A 21123-nucleotide genomic window follows, 5' to 3' on the forward strand; every position below is an offset into this window, starting at 1 on the left:
AACAATTACTATGGAGAAATAACGAATTAAATAAAAACTGTATCTATGTTTCATAACAGTTTTCGGATGTGTGGTACTGTTGCAGCGGGAAGTAGGGGTGTAAAACTATCAAAGTCAAAATAAAGTCATTTCTATTGTGAAAATATGAAATTTCACATTTGATGCATGCACATATACATATTTTGTATCAGAGAATATATGCAAAAGATTCACAGATTTCCTTCAGGAAATCTGTGAATTATTCTTCAAAATATGATTTTGAACAAAGATAACACAATCTAGAACGTCGGCAGCCAGTTTTTTTTTTTTTAAATAATATTTCAAATAATTATCGTGAATTAATGTCTTCAGAAACAAAGAAAATGTTCTGTCGAGTAAGTGATTAGACAAAATTAGCACAAAATCATTAAACATTGGTTCCCCAAGGTAATGCAATATTTAAGTGAAGAAGGTATGCAAGGATTTATATTTTGTCCTGGAATTATAAACTGCATAATAAAAAGAGAAAATAAATAATTTCTATATTTTTAGTCTCTCTAACATAACTAAGAGTCCAGTTGCCCAGCATAAAACAAGGAAATGCATTCCTTGTTATAGAGAACTGAGACTCAGCTTCACGAGATAATCTGTTTAAGTCTTCTCTACAGCATGAAGGATTATTGCACCTTCTAAAGGAGAGAACAGCCAAATTGCACTTCTTATCCATGTTCTTTCAACAGGTGTATTGAATCGTATCCAGATTTAGTTGGACATATATATGTCCTGGCCGGTTGGAGGGTTAACTGATAAAGGTTTTTTTATAAAGATTCTACACATCTTAGACAGAATTTGAACCTAAGTCTTCCAATCATACAGCACTGTTTATTAATTTCAAAGATGATATCAAAAATATTTAATGGTTATTCATTCAGGGCACAGAATTTTGAAAAAATAAAATAAAATAAAAATAAATAAAAATAATTTTATTCCAATTTTTGTATAACAGTAACTGAGGTATTGCCAAGGGAAAATATTACATAGAAGGTAATATGAATGTCAAGTAAGCATTTCATTATTTTGAATTATGTATTCTGGGCGCAGTCTGTGGTAGTCAGTGTTTTGTTAATTTAAATGCAGAATTAAGGTCTCTCAATGTTTAGATGTTTTTTTGCAACCATACTTATTTAGCTTAGGAGTATTCTGCAAAGCTTAAGAAGATTCCCAGAATAATCTATCACTTTTGAATTGCAGTCATTTTAAAATAGTCCACCAAACATTCCACAAAAACTAAGTCTTTGCATGGAGGGTAGTTGAACCATGGAATGCATTGCCTGATAGAGCGGTGAGAGCGAGAATGGTCAATGGGTTCAAGGAGTGGTATGATAGAGTGTGTTTCCTAAGAGGGACCTCCCACGATGAGTCTTGATAGACTTAGTGTTTCCTAGGAAGGAAATCCCACGACAAGTCTTTTGACTCCATGGAGACCTGAATAATAATAATAATAATAATAATAATAATAATAATAATAATAAAAACTGCAGGTAGAGTATCAAGCACAGAGTCTGCTAATGCACTTTGTTCATACTGGTCCATAACTACAGGTACACCACTGATTTTCTGTCATCTGTGGTTCAAAAGCACTGCCAGATATTAGCCATTTTGCCATGACAATGGAGGTTGCATAATAATAATTCATAAGCACAACTCTGGCCAACTAATTATATCTCTCCCATGTAAAAAATCATGGACCTTAGAAACTGAAATTTAAATTAACATGAAATAAGTGAATCAATGAAAAACATTAGTATAAATGATCAGTATAAGTTTATTAGTATCAATGAAACAGAATTATTAATTAAAAAAAAATCAGCTAACGCCTTTTTATTCCCATATACTGGGAGTAGGCGAGGCCATTTAGCCCTATCTAACTTTTGGAGACTGAGTGGGCAGTTCAATCTCCACTGGTACCAATCAAAGATAGATGGCCCAAGGCTATCACTAATTAAGCGGTACACAGTGAAGAGAGACGGCTCAAATGTGCCACCATCTCATGGTCCCTAACCCTAACACAATATATTTAATGTCTGAAATAATGGGGGTTCTACGGTCGATTTTCTTGAGTTTATGGGACGAAAAACCCGAGTTTCCGGGAGGAAAAACCTGCTTGCCCGTGCCAGAGATCGACTAACTCGGGAACCGGTCAAAAAAAGGCTTAGAAAAATTTCCTCTAGTCGCCGACTAGACTCGAAACCAAGTCTTCCTTCATGCGGCCAAGCACCGTGGTATGCAAACGCCACATCCACTGAGCTACACATGCCTCATTTAATTATTAATTAAATACGTATTAAATTAAAAAATGTAAATGAAATAATTCAATGTAATGCATACAGTACATGTAGAAATTATACAAGTTTATCAATACAGCACAGTATATATATGAATATAGGTTGATCAACTACTGTACTTATAAAGAATGTTACAGTAGTAACACTGTAAAACTGCAGTTTAGTGTCTCTGCAAGAGGGCTGGTCAGAACCAGCTAAAATCAAGAGAGGTGTAAGACAAGAATGCCTACTCTCCCCAATCCTTTTCAACATTGTTGCAGACAAAATTATAAGGGGAAACTTTAAACAAAGAATATATGGAATTGTAATAAATGGCAAAAGAGTAAATGTTATTAAATTTACAGATGACCAAGTAATAATAGCAGGACGTTCTAATGGACTGGAGAAAATGCTGAAAAGAATAAATAACAAGACATCCGAATATGGAATGAGAATAAACTTCACAAAAACAAAAGCAATGATAACAGGAAAGGAACCCCATACTGTGAACATCAGAATAGAAGATAAGCCTATTAAACAAGTAACTTCCTTCCAATACGTATGACCACAGAAGATGCACATTGCACAAAAGAAGTAAAATCAAGAATCACACAGGAAAAGAAAAAGAAAGCATTTTAATACCATATAAATACCACATACATCAAAACAAACTCGCATCAAAACTAAGAAAAACTAGTAAAGACCCTTGTCTGGCCAGTTGCATTATATGCGTTGGAAACCTGGATACTCCTTAATAGAAGGGAAAATCCTAGATAAAAGAATGAAAGGAAGACCAAGAATGAAATTCATCAAACAACTATGTGAAGATTCATTCAGGAACAAGAAGCTATGGAGAAATGAAGAGAATCTCTGAAGAGAGGAACAAATCGTGGGAACAGTGTGCTACAGCTAACCAGCCCATGGACTAAAGGACTACACAATGACGATGACAATAGTACCCTCCCAAAATGGCAATTGGATACTTTGAGAGAGGGTACTATTTCACTGGGCTGTCATATATAGCATATATGACATATATTGCACTACGTGCAATGTCATATGTATAAGCCAAGTCAACTAGTTGTGTGGTCTTGGGAATTTCAAGTGCACTTACATAATTTTGCTCAGAACTAAAGGGGATGCAAGGCCCTCCATCCGTGAAATTTGGTGGTGTATGTACCTTCATATAATTCTGGTATTTTTTTCTCCTTTTAGCTGCAGATCTCCTACGGAATTTATAATATGTATTCTTTGTATACTCCAGGTAATGATAATCATTACTATTATTATTGAAAGTTTATTTTTCACTTGGTTAGAGTATAATAAATTTAGTTTAATCCTTTATCCAAGTGTGAGCAAACAAAGTTTGCACCTGAAAGTATCTTCAGGACTGGGGTAAGGTGGTACAACACCAGGAAAACTCATTGCAAAGGTGGAGCAAGTTACCAACACTCCTGGCTCAGTATCTCCTATATAATGTATAATGCAAAACACATCTCCTTGTGGATATGTCTAATGTTATGCATTAAGGGAAGGGCCACTACCCAGACTAGTTTCGACCTTTATTGAGGTCTCTTCAGTGGGAGCCAGGCCCAAGTTGAGATACCAGGCAGAAGCATTAGCAGGCCATCTCTACCTATACGAGTTGCCAAATGGTGTGCCACCCTTTTTTAATAAATTACTCTGGATTTAGAGAAAGATGTTGAAAGTTTATTTTTCACTTGGTTAGAGTATAATAAATTTAGTTTAATCCTTTATCCAAGTGTGAGCAAACAAAGTTTGCGCCTGAAAGTATCTTCAGGACTGGGTAGTGGCCCTTCCCTTAATGCATAACATTAGACATATCCGCAAGGAGATGTGTTTTGCATTATATAGGAGATACTGAGACAGGAATATTGGTAGCTTGCTCCACCTTTGCAACGAGTTGCCCTGGTGTTGTACCACCTTACCCCAGTCCTGAAGATACTTTCAGGCGCAAACTTTGTTTGCTCACACCTGGATAAAGGATTAAACTAAAAATATTATTACTATTATTATTATCAACACACATGCTCCTCCTAATAGGAGACATTAACATAAATACTCTTGATCATGTTTCTTCAACCACTAACACATATCTTGATATACCAAGTCAGTACAACATAAATCCTACCATTAACTCCCCAACAAGAGAAGAAATACTCAATAACTCACTAACACAATCATGCAATGATCATATCAACATACGGGTTCCCATCCATACATATACATCATCAGGACACGTCAAAATTGTGGATCACTACTTTGTCTCAACTTCGTTTTATTATGTTACCTACCCCCCCCCCTCCCACCACCACAAAAGTCAACAAAACTCTATCATACTAAAGAGCATTGTCGATAACCATGTAAAAAATACAGACTGGAATTCCCTACTTAAAATAAATGATCCTGTAACATTATATGAGAAATTTCAACTAAAGTTCACAGAAATATACAAAAAAGCAGCAAAGCCTACACAAACGAGGCGACAAACAGACAACAATCCATGGATAAATGACGACATACTAAATACTATTACTGTTAAAGAAAATCTATGGAAAAAACTTAAAAAGTCACCCAGTAACACACATTTACAAATCTTATACAAAAACACAAGAAATAAACTAACAACAAAAATTCGTAGGGCAAAAAGACGCTACTACTTCCAAAAATTCATGGAATATAAGGACAACATTAAGCAAACATTTGCTACACTCAATGAATTAGTAACTCGAAAAAAGAAAACTTCAGCACAAGATTTTATTGCAAAAAGCTTCAGTCAGGACACAAACCAAGAAGAACTAGCAGAATCATTCAACTATGGTTTCACAAACAATATCACACAACTCAAAAAAGACAAACTACCAACGATCAACAGAAAACTACTGGCACAAAGTCAACAACAAACAATGTATTTTCCATCCATAACAAAACAGGAACTGAAAGAAGCACTCCTACAACTAAAACCAAAGACCACTCCAGGAACAGACAAAATAAGACTCACAGCCCTTATAACAAACTTTGAACAAATAAACCCAATACTTTTGAAACTCATGAACATAATATTTGACACAGGCATTATTCCACAACAACTAAAAACTGCAGTAATTATGCTAATATACAAACACGGCAAACGACATGATACTCAGAACTACAGACCAATAGCTACCCTAACAATCATCTCAAAAATTCTAGAAAAAATAACACACACCAGACTACAGAACTATTTACAGTACAACATCATCTCACAAAACCAATACGGCTTTCAGAAAACACAAAGCACCATCACTTTATTAGAAGACATCGCCGACACATTAAACAAAGCTCTCGACAAAAACAAGTATGCCGTCCTTATACTGCTGGACCTAACCAAAGCATTTGATACACCTGAACATGACATACCACTCACCAAAGGATACTCAATAGGTATAAGAGGAACACTGCATGCATGGTTCAAGAACTACCTCTCAAACAGAACACAAGTAACAAAAATAGGTACATGTCACAGTCAGGGTATATAAATAAAACACGGTGTACCTCAATGTGCCATATTATCACCCACTCTATTCAACCTATACATTAACGATGTTCATAACATATCCATAAGAAATCAAATATTTCAGTACATAGATGACACTGCACTACTAGCAATCCCTACATACATCAACACAGCTCTCTGCAAAGCACAACAAGACCTAAATGAAATCACAACATACTTCCACACCAAAATGCAATTCTAATCAACGGCACCAAAACACAGATGTTGATAATACACAACCCAAGAATCATACACCCTGCATCACTATCAATACACTGTCACACATACCGCTGCATTATCAACAAAAATACCTGCCAATGTTCCGAAATCAAATCTGTAACACATGCAAAATACCTCGGTCACTATATAGATTCCCACTTATATGGACAAAACATATAGAATACCTACACAACAAACTCCAGATCATTGCAGCAAAACTCTTCCAAGTTAAATACATTATTCCATCCAACATAAAAAAACTCCAATATCACGGTATCTGCGAATCCCTAGTCAGATACGGAATAACAGTCTATGCAAACACATCAAACAGCCACCTAAGAAAATTAGAAACATTACACAGGAAAATCGTGTCAACAGTGATCTGGACACCTTACAAGCAACAACCAATATCCAATAAGCACATGGTGATACACAGAATTCTGAGCATAAAAAACCTGAAACACTACATGACATTAACAAGAAATTACTTCAACATCACCTATCGAAACAACAGAGACACATATTATTATTATTAAACAAGACCTCATGGAGTCAAAGACTCATCTAGGAGGTCCTTTTATCTCACACAAATCTCATCATACCGTGTCTTAAACACATTCAAACTCCTTGCAGACACCACACTCTCAGGCAAGGCATTCCAATTATTCACAACTCTGCACGAAAAAAACCTGCCTCTCACTCCCCTACTCACACCCTCTTTATACAGTTTCGAGGGATGACCTCTGGTTCTCCCCTGATCTCCCACTATTCTCTGTAGAACTTCTCCACCATTGATCTTATAACAACCCCTTACCAACTTGTAGGTCTCTATCATATCTCCCCTCTTCCAGCTCTCCACTAGACTCTGCAAATTACATCTTTTCAATCTTTCCTCATACTCGACATTCCAGAGGTCAGAAACTACCTTAGTCAGTACCTTATCATATTACATGACCTACAACAACTCTTTACATCCCTACACCCTTCAACAATTCACACAGTTCATTTGTGAGATCACATCAGATACCCACGCAACTCAACAACCTACGAAGAAAGTTAAAACATGTAGATAACTACAGAATATTAAAACATGAACTCTGGAAAATATACCAACAAAATTAAGATACCATTAACACTAATATACACATCACAAATCACCAGCATCCGATGCCAACATTCCATACATAAACAGTACGAACAGCATAAATAGTGAAGCCTAAATCCCACTCTCTTCACAAAAGCTAACCCAAGCTTCGAAATAGGTGGGATTAACTCGCCTCACTCAACCACACGTAATCTTTATAACCAAAGAAGCAGATTATGTAATAAAACAGTTAGTAAAGTATACAACAATAAAGAAGATACTGAAGATACTGATTATTATGCGATAATATTATTAATATAATACTCTTATGTAACAGAAAAAATAATGTAATAAATTATTCTTATAATTAAAAAATTATATAAACAAAAAAAATTATTATACAAAAAAAATTCTGAATAATCTTCATTGCCAACATTAGAAGAACATGTGTTGTAAATACATAATATAGATGCAAAAAAAAAATACTACTAAAGATTTTAGTTGAAATCAATGTAGAAAATAAAGCACTTAGAGATGAATTCTGTAAAATTATTTCTGTATATTCTATATTCAAAATTTCTGTATAATCTTTATTGTTACTATTAGAAAAACATGTGTTGTAAATACATAATATAGAGACAAAAAAGTATTATTAAAAATTTTATTTGAAATACAGTGTAGAAAATGCAGCACTTAGTGCTGAATTCTGTAAAATTATAAGTTGCAATGTCACTCAAGATGTGTATTGTATGTGTGAATATTTTAGCAATCAATAAAAAATTATTATTATACAAAAAAAAAAAAAAAAAAAAAGCAGACCTCCATGGAGTCGAGAGACTCATCGTGGGAGGTCTCACTCTCAACATGTACAACTCATCGTACCTTGACTTAAATGCATTCATTGTCCCTGCACTCACCACACACTCAGACAATGCATTCCAATCACCCACCACTCCATGCAAAAAATGTACTCCTCACCACCCCCCATTGCTCACACACACCTTATATAGATTCCAGAGATGGACTCTCATTCTCCCCCTGCCTCCAGATATTCTATGAAAAATCTCATCTGCATTAATCTGGTAATTACCCCTTACCAATTTATACATCTCTATCATGTCTCCCCACTTTCTTCTATCCATTAAGCTCTGTAATTTGCATTCTCTCAATCAGTCCTCATGTTCCACATTCTAGAGAGTAGAAACCAACTTAGTCAATCATCTCTGGATCCTCTCCAAAATCTCATCATCCTTTTGAAAACCTGACAAGCAAATCTGTGCACACTAATCCACAATGCAATAATAACATCCTTACTTCTATATGTCAGTGTTCTCTGTATCATTCCCATAATCTGCTGTATCGTCCACACAATTTTAGCTAATTGTCCAAGAACTTTCAAGTCTCTATCCACCAAAACCTTCATCTCCTCCACCTCCTTGAAAATATCCCTCCCAATCCTATACTCTGCATCCCTTCTTTGCTTCCTAAATTTTAAAGCCTTACACTTTGTAACATTAAACTGACATCCCCCACACATTTGGCCATTCAGACAGTCTATTTAGGTCCTCTTGCAAAGCTACAACATCTACTCTACTGATCATAACTCTTCCCATAATGGGTGTCCTTTTGGTTGTGGTATGCTATGTTGTGTTTGCTTTTTAGCAGCAGCAACTTTTTAGCTATCTGCTTAGCTCACTTAAATAACCATTACCCTAAAATAAAATTTTGTTTTAGGGTATTTTGTTCACTAATCTTGTGAAAAACTATTATATTTCTTTGGTATCATACATAATCAACATGAGTTGAAACAAACTCAGGAGTGTAAGTAAACAAGTGACAGTAAAATATATCAGTAGATTAAAACTATCATATTAAACCTTAATTTCAGTTACACTCCTGGTATTCACAACACACTCAGGCAGTGCATGCCACTTATTCACCATTTTCCAAGTAAAATCTCCTTACCCCCCCCGTCCTCTTTAGAGTAGATTTCCTAAAAATTGACTCCTTACTCTCCTTTTCACCACGCCCTCTTACATGACTTCCACTAATGTCACTCATGTTCTTCCCTCTCATTTTCCACTCTATGTATATTCATTTTTGTATTAATCCAGTCAAATATCCCTCACTAATTTAGATGTCCCCCCCCATCATGTCCTTTTTTTCCATCTAATGCCGGCCTGGTTGGTTGAGTGGTAAGTGTATCTGCTCTCCAGCCAAAAGGCTGTGGGTTCAAATCCCGCCGAGGGCATGGATGTTTGTGATTGTCTGTGAAAATACTAGTGGTGGTGGTGGTCAGCGGTAGATGGCATTGGTGTAGAAGGTATTTGTGGTTGGTGGATTAGTGGAGATAGAGAGTTGTAGAGTAGATCCCCCCTCCCTCGACGAGTCTTTGGGCTCCCTGGAGGTGTTACGTAATCATAATAATAATCACTAAACTCTACAATTTACAATCCCTCAACCTTTCCTCATAACCAGCATTACAGAATCTTTATGCTGTTTGTAATTTTCATTCATCAGAATGAAAACTGGATGACCAAATTTAAGTACAGTCCATGTGTGGTCTGACTAACTAATACTAATATATAGTGGCATACCCTATAATACTTCATATAGTGGCATATCCACTTCCTTATCCTTACTTGTCAGAATGCTCCTTATCATGGCAGCAAGCAATGCACTGTATAGTTCTGCATTGCGTTATCACTATTGACTATCACTCCCCAGATCTTAAATCTCATCTGCTTTTGACAGTTCTACTTATACCTCTGCCCAGCAAAACGCAACAACTTCAATAACAGCAATCCTTTCCTGAAAGGAGTTAACACCAGATCTTATATAAGTTTCCCCAACTTTGCATTATCAGCAAACAACTGAAAATTCCTAGTAAATCTATATGAAAAATCTTCAATAAATAAATTAAACAACAGAGTCTAAAAAAAAGTGAAGCCTGTAACATACAGGCTGAAAAGTTCTCTAACAAGTAGTCAGAGAAGCAGGGACCATCTGTGGAAGTGGTGTAAGAGTGTGGTTAGTAGAATTGTGTAGATCAGATTTTTTTTTGCATTGAGAGTGGTGAATGAGTGGTACAAATTGCCAGAATCAGTTGTGAGTTCTCTGATAGTGAATCAAAGTTTAAAGAGAAGTATGATGGGTTTTGTATGTATAACAGTTAGTTTGAGTCTCCCATGATGAGCCACCAGACTCCATGGTGAAACCGTATAACAATTTTCTTCTCTAAGACACTGTAGAAAGTATTTTTACCTTGGGTATAATTATGTTAAAGATACCAAGCAATTTTAAACCTGGTTTTACTCCATTTTTCCCAAGTAAGCAAACAGACAAAAATGTCAAGTTTGCGCCTGTAAGTGATGCAAGACTAACTGATCCTACAGGTAGTGCAAGACCAAGGCAACTCGTGGTAGAGGTGGAACAAGCTCCGATCACTAATCTTAATATTTACCCTTAATGCCAAAACACATCTCCAAGAAGGGGATGTATGATGTTTTGTATTAAAGGCAAGGGACCACTACCCAGACCGGTTTCGACCTTTTTTGAGGTCTCATCAGTGGGAGCTAGGCTAGAAATACCAAGATTTAGTAATACAGAGCTTGTAAGTATTTTACCAAAACAAGTTACCATAAGGTGTTTTAACCTTATTAAATAAAAATCTCAGGAGGAGATATAGATGTAGAAAGTATTTTTACCTTGGGTATAATTATGTTAAAGATACCAAGCAATTTTAAACCTGGTTTTACTCCATTTTTCCCAAGTAAGCAAACAGACAAAAATGACAAGTTTGCGCCTGCAAGTGATGCAAGACTAGCTGATCCTACAGGTAGTGCAAGACCATCTCTAAGACACTGCTTCCCCCACTTTCCACATGCACAGGTGTGCATGTACGCGCGTGCACGCACGCACACGCACACACACACACACACAATATCATTCAGAGAGCCAATCACCAATACATCCAACTAACTTATTATTCATCCCATTCTCATACAGCTTATATCATCATCACCACCAACCATGGGTTCACTGCTCATTGGTGTCGGATGCCTCCTTCACTGGATTCGAGAACGATGTTGGGAAGTTTGTCCACCTTTACCACGAGTTGCCACAGTCCTGAAGATACTTCAGGTGCAAACTTTGTTTGCCTGCACCTGGATAAAGAATAAAACTAAATATATAATTTATAGTTTAACCAAGTGAAAAAACTTCCAACATTGTTCTCGAATCCAGAGTAATTCATTAATAAGGTGTGACACTTTTGGCAACTCGTATAGGTAAATATGACTTCTGCATTGCTTCAACCTTGATACCTCTGGGTCTCTTCAACCTTGGAGCCAGACCCAGAGGTATCACTTCTGGGTCTGTCTCCCACTGAAGAGACCTCAACAAAGGTTGAAATCAGTCTGGGTAGTGACCCTTCCCATAATGCATAGCATTATACATGTCTGCAAGGAGCTGTGCTTTGCATTATGGGATACTAAGGCAAGTGATGGAAAGATTGTCAACTTTTACCATGAGTTGCCCCAGTCCTGAAGATACTTCAGGACAAGTTGCACTTGGATAAAGGATTAAACTAAATACATAATTTAATGTGGAACTCTCTCTCTCTCTCTCTCTCTCTCTCTCTCTCAAGAAAGAATTTATTTTGAATTATAAAGCTGGTAATTATGACAGACTTAGAAAGCATCTTGGAGCAATGAAATTTCTTCAGAAGTTACAAGGAAAGAATATCAATAATACAAGGGAAGTGGTCAGAGATTATTCGTGGTCAATTTATATGCATTTTATAATACAGTGACAGTGGAATTCAACACAGGAAATGGCTAAACCATGATACTACTGGACTTTGCAAAGGCATTTGACAGAATACCACATGGAAAACTATTACAAAAAATTGGAACAAATGGAAACGGATATGAATCTTGTAGCATGGATATTAAAGTGGCTGACAGACAGAGAAACCAGAGAGTTGTATATAGTGGGAGGTATATAGGAGAACAAAAGTGACTAGTGGAGTACCTTAGGGTTCTGTACTAGGATCACTACTCTTTAATTTGTATATCAGTGATGTAGGGAAAGATTTAAGGGGGAGGGGAATTATTCAGTTTGCTGATTATGCAAAACTGGATAGGGGCAATAGTTGACAACAGTGATGTGGACATCCTGCAGGATGATTTAAATAAATTGGCATTGTGGGCAAAGGATAATGACTATCAATTTAATGTTGCAAAATGTAAGGTTATGCACGTCAGGTTGGAAAGGCTGCATACAGTGTATCATATTGTGGTAATGGATTGCAAGAAATTGATGAGATAGGGACATAGGGATAACGGTGGACAGAGAGTTGAAGTTCAGAGTGCTTATTATAAAAGTTGGTAAAGTAGCTCAAAGGATTACTTGAATATTGAAAAAACACACAGAAGTTATTATTCCTTGTTATAAGGCTATGATTCCGTCACAATTTGACTACTGTGCACAGATTTGGTCACCTGAGTTTCTTGATGACCACGAGGTGGTAGAGCAAATTCAGAGACAAGTGACCAAGATGGTGACTGGTCTGTGGAATATTCCCTATGAGGATGGGTTGAAGATTTGTGGGTTAAAAAGTTTAGTTGATAGGCTTAAAAGAGATGGCATGATAGAAACTTAAGAAATTAAAGGGGTTTCATAAGACGAGAAGAGCATGGAAAACTTAGACTGCTATTCATTCAAAAAGTGACTTCTTAATTCTCAGGGAAAACTAATGACATTAGATTCAATTCCTGTAGAACAACAGTTACTGAAATCCATCACTTTGCGTTGATGCTTGAATGGAGAAGACTATGCTCGGTGTTGCTTGCAAACAAAAAAAGCAAGAGTGATCAGTTTCTTGGTTGCATTAAATAGAAAGATTAACATGATTAATTATTTGTTGCTATTTGATATCAACTTATCTTTAAAAAATTCTAAAATTAATTTTAAAAAAAAGTTACAATAACTACTTTTCAGAGATATTTGATATGATTTCTGTTTAGAAAAAATGATAGAAGTGTCTGGCTAAAATCTGAAGTGGTAATAAAAAACCATTTCAAGTTTTGGTATAACACACACACACACGCACACAATAGTAATAGAATATGTTGTAAACATAACTACATACTGATATATTAACACTAATAAATGCACTAACCTCTAATATCCAATCACATACTCATAAACATCTGGAAGCATGAAAGAGGGAAATTATCATTAATCAATATATAAAAGTTACAACATCGAAAGACATCAAATATAATGCCACTGAACTGACTATATGTTATGTTTCAATTTTACTAATTACTTCTGTGTCATGGAATTTACTTGGGCAAGAAAGAGATGGAAGTACGTATGGACAATGATTGAGAATAAACTACACTTGGAAGTTTATCAGCAGTTTTTAATTCCATCAGAAGAAATTCCTAAGCAGCAAACTGGTCAAATAGTACATAATACAACATCACCACTGAACAGTGTGCTTTTTTATTACTATTATCATCACTTTTGGGACACCATGAATCATTATTCACATAATACCTATCATTAAAGTAATTTACTAACAAACCACTCCAAATACCTTTGACAACCTATTCACCACTTTTCACTCAAATAATTCCGTCTGCACATCTTTAGTAATTACAATTTTATACAACTTCCAGGGACATTGACGACATCTTTCCTTTCTTGTGATATTCAAATTTTCTTCTGCATCTATCCTATAAAACTCCTTTAGTAAGTTATTATATGTGTCTATCATATGTCTATCACCTAGATCAATCACTTAGATCAGTGGTTCCCAACCTTTTTCCACTTGTGTACCCCTTTTAAACCCATTGCTACAAATTGTACCCCTTGTTTTTAAAATAGCTGATTTTAAATTCTGACACTTTTGTTCAGTACCTCGAAAGATGCAAGATATCTTATATCCGTTTTTCTGCCATTACTGATTATTTTTCGTATATCACTGAACAGCCCAACACATACCCCGGTACATGTATCGCCAGTTGGGAACCGATGAATTAAATGATCAACACCAACCCTCACAATTTATATGTTTCTAGAATATCCCATATTTTCTGCCTAATGACCATATTTCCTAACTTTTCACAGACCTGTCACCATCTGGTCACTGATCTATGGATCCTTTTCACCAAGAAATCAAAAGATCAAACATTTCAAAGAGGTTTGTGTGTGTGATCATATCAAAGCTTTATAAAGAGGGATTAAAACTTCCTTATTCTGTCTTTTAGAGTGTCAATTTCTTTTTCAACATCTAAGTATTTCTTGGCGCTATTCTACCCAAGCCTGGAATGTATTCTCTGAAACTTAACTATTTGTCTGCCATCACCCAGAATTCTCCCATCTCATCAATTTCTTTCAATTTACATATATGCTCCTTCTTAACTGTAAATTCCATTTCTTAAGCAATTATTATTATTATTATTATTTAACACCTCCAGGAAGTCTAAAGACTCATCAAGAGAGGGCACTTGCTCTACAACTCTATCTCCACCACTCAATCCACCAACTGACCTCAACTCCACCACTCAATCCACCAACTGACCTCAACTCCACCAACGACATCTACTGCCAACCACCACCACTAGTTTTTCCACAGACAATCACAAACATCCATGCCCATGGTGGGATTCGAACTCGCAACCTTTTGGCTGGAGAGCGGATATGCTAACCCCTTGGCCAACCGAGCCGGCAATCTCAGATGCCAATCAAAAGCAGCATGTGATGTTATTTTACAAGCCAGCATTCTCAAATTCCTAGCTTTCCACAATCACATGCTGCTTTTGATAATTATTTGATAATTACCTCAGTAGCTGAAGAAATTCTATTTTCTGACATCCATGTGACCTTTTCTTCTTCCAAACTTAAAATTTCCACAATTGATGCCCCACCACCACCATAATGATTACTTGTCTTATAATCAACAATTTAATTTGCAATACATGCCATCTATATGTTATTGAGAGTTCCAGGACTTTGGCAACAGATGACTATATGTATTTTGTCATCTTGGCCTCACACTAGACTGCCTCAAATGCACTGACTCTAATGACACTGATGAACCTCCGTCAATCAGTTTACTGATGATAACAGAGGTTCTTCTACCATCATCAGTAAACCCTTCTTCCTTTCTTTTCTCACTATTCCACTTGAAAATACAATACTCTTTATACTTCATCCCTATAACTATATCTTCCACCTTGAATGAAGTCTTAATGATTAAAATTTTCTGACCAATGCAAACTGATAAATACCAAAAGCTCCTTTCTCTTATCTGCTTCTGATATTATTATCTCGAGACCACATGGAGTCAAATACCCATTTAAGAGGTCTTTTTGCCATACAAAACTCATCATACCATACCTTAAATGCACTCAAATTCTCTGCAGACACCACACTCTCAGACAAGGCATTCCGATCATTCACAACTCTGCCTGCAAAAAACCTGCTTCTCACACCCTCCTTATACAGCTTCCAAGAATGACCTCTGGTTCTCCCCTGATATCAGTAGATACGAAGTGCAATATCCTTCCCTTGAAGGATATTGCACTTCCTTGAATTCATATCCTTGAAGGATATGATTGAGACATTTAAGTTGGCAAGTGGTTGTTACTGGCTTAATGTGGAAGAAATTTTTCATAGAATGGGAAAAGAGGGTAGGACAAGGAGGACATCCCCTGGAAATTGTATGAGGAGGGGGGTAGCTGTGTATACCTCCCATGATAAGTCTTTTGACTACATGCAGAACTGTTAATAATCATAATGTTACCTCCAACCTTTTGGGTATACTCTGTTCTGTACAACCAAAAGCTGGACAACTTGAAGATGTACTCACTTATGCACACATGTTTGCATATACCTAATAAATCCAAACTGGATGCACACACAAATCATTCTTTCATCATAACCATCTCTATAATTATATATATTAGTAACATTAATAAAGTTGATTAAATTAGTTGCTCTTGTGCACTGATTTTCACCATTTCTCCAATCAGGATCTGGACACTCCATATTAGATCTCATACTAATAAATCAATTCTTCAAACTCCTGATATCAAATATAATGGAGTGCAAGTCACCCTTGATATATGAATCTATTAAATATTCTCCACAGATACAAACATTCATACCTATTTTTTCTATACAGCCTATGCATTGAATCATTTGCTATCATAGCATTCTTCTTAATTCAATACTATCATCATCATCATGGTAATATATTAATGATTTTGCTTTCTCACTGTTCAGATCTGTTTCTTCCAGGAATCCTTTTATATCCTCTCTTATACAGTATTTATCCCAGTTAAACTGTTTGCTCCTGCAATAACTACCATCTCTTTTCCTTTTCCTTTCTGTTTTTCAATTATATTTGTCATATTTTTGTACTCAGAAGACTTGATATAGTAACATGGATAGCATGTTTTAATAATGAATTACCATACCATACGACATCTGTCATTTTTATATTTACTTTGCTCACCTGATATCATTCCTGCTTCAGAGAAATGTCTCTCCATTTTTCTGCTTAAACATCTTGTCCTACCTTTCCTTTGCTAAATGCTACTTGACTTTTTGTAATTACCACATTGTCTATCTAATAATTTGCTTTAATCTTGAGATTTCAAAAGTTAATTCATCTTAAAGACTCTCGTGTTTCTGTTCAGTGGAATTTATTTTCATCTTGTTCTAGAGCTCACTATTCACATCAGAATTTCAATTTTATTTCTGTTATTATTATTATTTTTGCTTCTCCATTCATAGGACAGAAGCGTGACTAGTATGGTCAGGAAGGCAAAACTGGAATATGAGAAAAGATTGGCCCTTAGATCCAAGGAAAATCCTAGGGAATTTTTTTGCTATGTGGCCAGTAGAAGGAGAAATGACTGTGGAAGACTGACATTGTGGGATAAAAATGGGAATAGAGTGACTGATGCAGAGGACATAGTGGAATTGTTCAATGAACACTTTATTGGAATATTTCATCCTGGAGGAGTCAATTTGAATACTAGATGGATAGGGCAGGTTCGAGGTTAGAGGTGCAGGAGAAGAGTGTGTTTCAAATAATGAGTACTCTGGATGTCAGTAACGCTGTGGGACTGGATGGTATTTCACCATGAGTTTTGAGAGAATGTGCTAAGGAACTGACAGCTACTTTGACCTGGCTTTTCAATGAAAGTCTGGCTGCAGGAAAGGTGCATATGGAATGGAAGGAAGGTAACATAGTGCCATTGCATAAGGGAAGTAGCAGACTGGGAGTATCTAATTATAGGCCAGTTTGTGTATCATCAGTAGTTAGTAAGATCTTGGAGAAAGTAGTCAGGGATCATATATAGCATTGGGCAGATGAGGGTAATGTTATCAGTGAGAGTCAACATGGATTTGTGAAGGGGCACTCTTGTTTTATCAATATCCTAGTCTTTTTTGATAAAGTTACAAGAGCATTAGTTGAGGGAAAGGCACATACTGCCATTTTCCTAGACTTAGCAAAGGCATTTTACAGGGTGCCACATGATAAGCTGATATTTAAGTTGCAGCACATGGGTCTGGATGTCAGATTGGTCAACTGGATTCAGGATTGGCTGTCCGATGGGTATCAGAGAGTTGTGTATGATTGAGCAATATCAAAGAGGCAGAAGGTTACAAGTGGGGTTCCACAGGGCTCAGTACAAGGACCTATATTGTTTAACCATTATATCAATGACATTGTCCGTGGATTGCAAGGGGATATTCGGATGTGCGAAGCTGGGAAGGGTTATTAGTAATAGTGCAGATGTGGTAGCCCTGCATGAGGATTTGAATAAGCTAGATAGATGGGCAAATGAATGGGGGTCATCGGTTTAATATAGCAAAATGTAAGGTCTTGAAGTTTGGGAAACATCGATGGGACGCTGCATAATCTATGGGAGGAGTTAAACTGGAGGAAGTAGGAGAGACAAGAGATCTGGGTTTGATGATTGATAAAAACCTGTAATTTAGAGGACATATTGCAAAGGTAGTAAGGTAATGCAGAGGATTGCTGCAATAATGAGAAGGACATTGACCTGCAGAGATAAAATGCTTATCCTTCCATTGTATATAACTCTGATGAAACCACACTTAGACTATTGTTCTCGATCTGGTCCCCAGGATTTGAAGGGGTAAAATTAACTGTGAAAAGGGTACAAAGGCAGATAAAAGATGGTGTCAGGACTCTACAATGTTAGTTATGAGGATCGGCTGAGGGAGTGTGGACTGTAGAGTTTGGTGGATAGAAGAAGGAGAGGTGATATGATTGAGACTTTTAAACTGTTAAGAGGTGTTTACAGGGTTGTAAGGACCTCTCATGAAAGGACCTCTCATGATGAGTCTTTAGACTCCATCGAGGCCTGAATAATAATAATAATATCAATGTGCATTTTTCGTACCATTTTACAGTACCTTTAACCTCTCTACTGGCCATGGCGGATGAAATAGTGAGACCAAATTGCACTTCTGACCCATGTTATTCAATAGGTGTTAAAGAATCGTATCCAGATTTTGTTAAACGTCTATAGACATCATGGAAGCTAGGGTGTTAATATAGTAATAACTCGACAATTTAATTATGAAATACACCAAATACAATAAAAAAAAATCACCAGTAAAATATAAGAATAAATAAATAAATAAATATGTTAATGCTCTTTTCTTCAAACAGAGTAGGTGAGACCGTTTTAGTCCCATCTAATTTTTAAAGACAGTGGTAGTCAATCTCTACTCCTAGCCAATCAGCGATTGTTAGCCCAAACTATGAATGATTTTTAATAGCACCAGTTAAGAGAGTACAGTACACAACTGACACCATCTCATGATCGCTAACCATAATCCAGTATATTATTGTCTGAAATAGTGTAGGTTCTACTGCCGCTTTTCTTGAGTTGTAGGATTAAAAACCCAAATTTCCAGAGAAAAAATCCACTTGCCAATATCGTAATTGACTAACTTGGAAACCAGTCAAAGAAGGACTTGGAAAAAATTCTTTTAATTAGCAACTACAATCGAACTTAAAATTTTCTTTCTTTAGGCGGCCTAGCACTATGACTGCAAATGACATTTCCCCAGGACTACACAGGTCCCATAAAACACAATTTTTCCCAAGAAAAGGAATAAAACAGATAAAAATCACCTACTTCATAAGTGCATTATATAAACCAACCTTTCATGATAAAACTTGAATCAGTGTTTACCTTAATTAATTATTTCTGATAATGATTAATCCAGTACAAATCAACAGGATTTTTAACTAAACTGAATAACATATGTAACAAATTTGGCATGAGAATCAGCAGAACAACAACAAAAAAAAAAAAAGACAAAACATTAAAAAAGTAGGTAGAAAAATAAAAATCAGCAATGTCCTATGAGATAGAACTATAACCAGTTGAACAAGCAATACATTTTAGCTACCGTGAGTAAAGAAAACAAATTAAATATGGAAATAAACAACAGAATAAACAAAGCTGCTATAGGCGAGTTTGTTGGATAAATTTTTATGGAATAAGAGAGAAATTAGATAAAAAAAAAATAAAGTAGCAAAATACAAGACAGTGTTCATGCTTATTTTAACTTATGGATCTGTTGGGCTGGGTTAGAAATAAAACACTTGATCAAAGACCAAAGACTGCAGATATGAGAGTTCTGAAGAAAAGTAGAGCAAGTTATCATATGGCATCCATGACAGAATCATATCAACAATTGATATATTAGGAAAGAACTTGATTGGAGTATGAACAGAACTAATATACCTAACATATGTAAGGAAAACTGCTGATATACAAATCATAATATCAATATAATCATGTAGAACTGTCATAAGACTGTCAAAAGTCCCTTCAAATTTACCTATTAGGAAGAATGCAATGATGGTTATTTTGATTCATTTTTCTGCTATTTGACCTAATCAGGAACACTTGACATTCTGAATATCCATGTATCCACAGTTAAATTACAAAATGTTAAATTGTGTCCAGTTAATTAAAGTGCATATCAATTTTCATAAAAGTGTTTAAATTAAACTGTGTAAATCAAATAATCTTACTTTAAATCCTCTTGGTCCAGGATTACCTGGAGGACCAACAGTAGCACCTTTTGGTTCCATGAAATATCCATCACAGGCACCAGGTGGTCCTGCTGAACCTGGAAGTCCTTTATCACCCTAAAATAAAAGGAAAGTATAAAAAATGATTAATTTATTTAGTGATACCTAAAAAGATTAGAAAAATTTGCAGCAAGAATTCCCCACTCCTTCAAGAATTTAACATGAATCCATTACTTTATTCATTTAGCATGAACGGAGTGTGGTGGACAAGGACCTGAAATTAAGGGACTACATTGCACAAGTTCTGAAGACATCACATCGGATAATGGCAATAATGCAGAGTACACATGCAGAAATAAAGAGTTTATGATGCCCTTGTATAAGACCTTGATCTGGCCTCCTATAATATTATTGTACACTAATTTGGTTGCCACTATACAATTTTGCCACTACTTACAAACCTATCAACCAAATTTACAACTTATTACCTTCTCCTAAGGACAAATTCTCACCCTTGATGTTACCTGGTGTTTATGAGATTCCATGCTCATGCAAATTATCTTACTTTGGACAGACAGGTAGGTCTGTTCAGAAACGCATCTCGGAACATCAAGACCACATTCTTCTTCTTAAACCGCAGAAATCTGGCCTCTCTCAACACGGAATTGAAAATCCAAACCATAGGATCCATTGGGAAAAGGCTAAACTTTTACATAGATCTTTATTTAAACATGAACGCTTATACAAAGAAGGCTTATACCCTACTACACAGACCAAACCTAAACCGCAACGACGTTCTTACTATTCCTAAAGTATGGGAAATTATCATACAAAATTGTGTTAAATAATTAAC

The 21123-nt window shown here is 35.9% G+C and overlaps 1 protein-coding gene across 1 annotated transcript in view; it reads right to left on the minus strand.

Annotated features, from left to right (window-relative positions):
* Col4a1 (Collagen type IV alpha 1) overlaps positions 1 to 21123 on the minus strand; it is a 903940-nt gene that overhangs the window by 607920 nt on the left and 274897 nt on the right. Inside the window, exon 11 of the mRNA XM_090402880.1 lies at positions 20271 to 20387. Within this exon, the coding sequence (XP_090259006.1) occupies positions 20271 to 20387 (117 nt within the window). The remainder of the gene's footprint in view (positions 1 to 20270; positions 20388 to 21123) is intronic.

The sequence above is a fragment of the Typopeltis vanoorti genome, chromosome 13, assembly GCF_054136105.1.
Source record: "Typopeltis vanoorti isolate ZY-2024b chromosome 13, IOZ_Tvanoo_1.0, whole genome shotgun sequence".
NCBI classification, from domain to species: domain Eukaryota; kingdom Metazoa; phylum Arthropoda; class Arachnida; order Uropygi; family Thelyphonidae; genus Typopeltis; species Typopeltis vanoorti.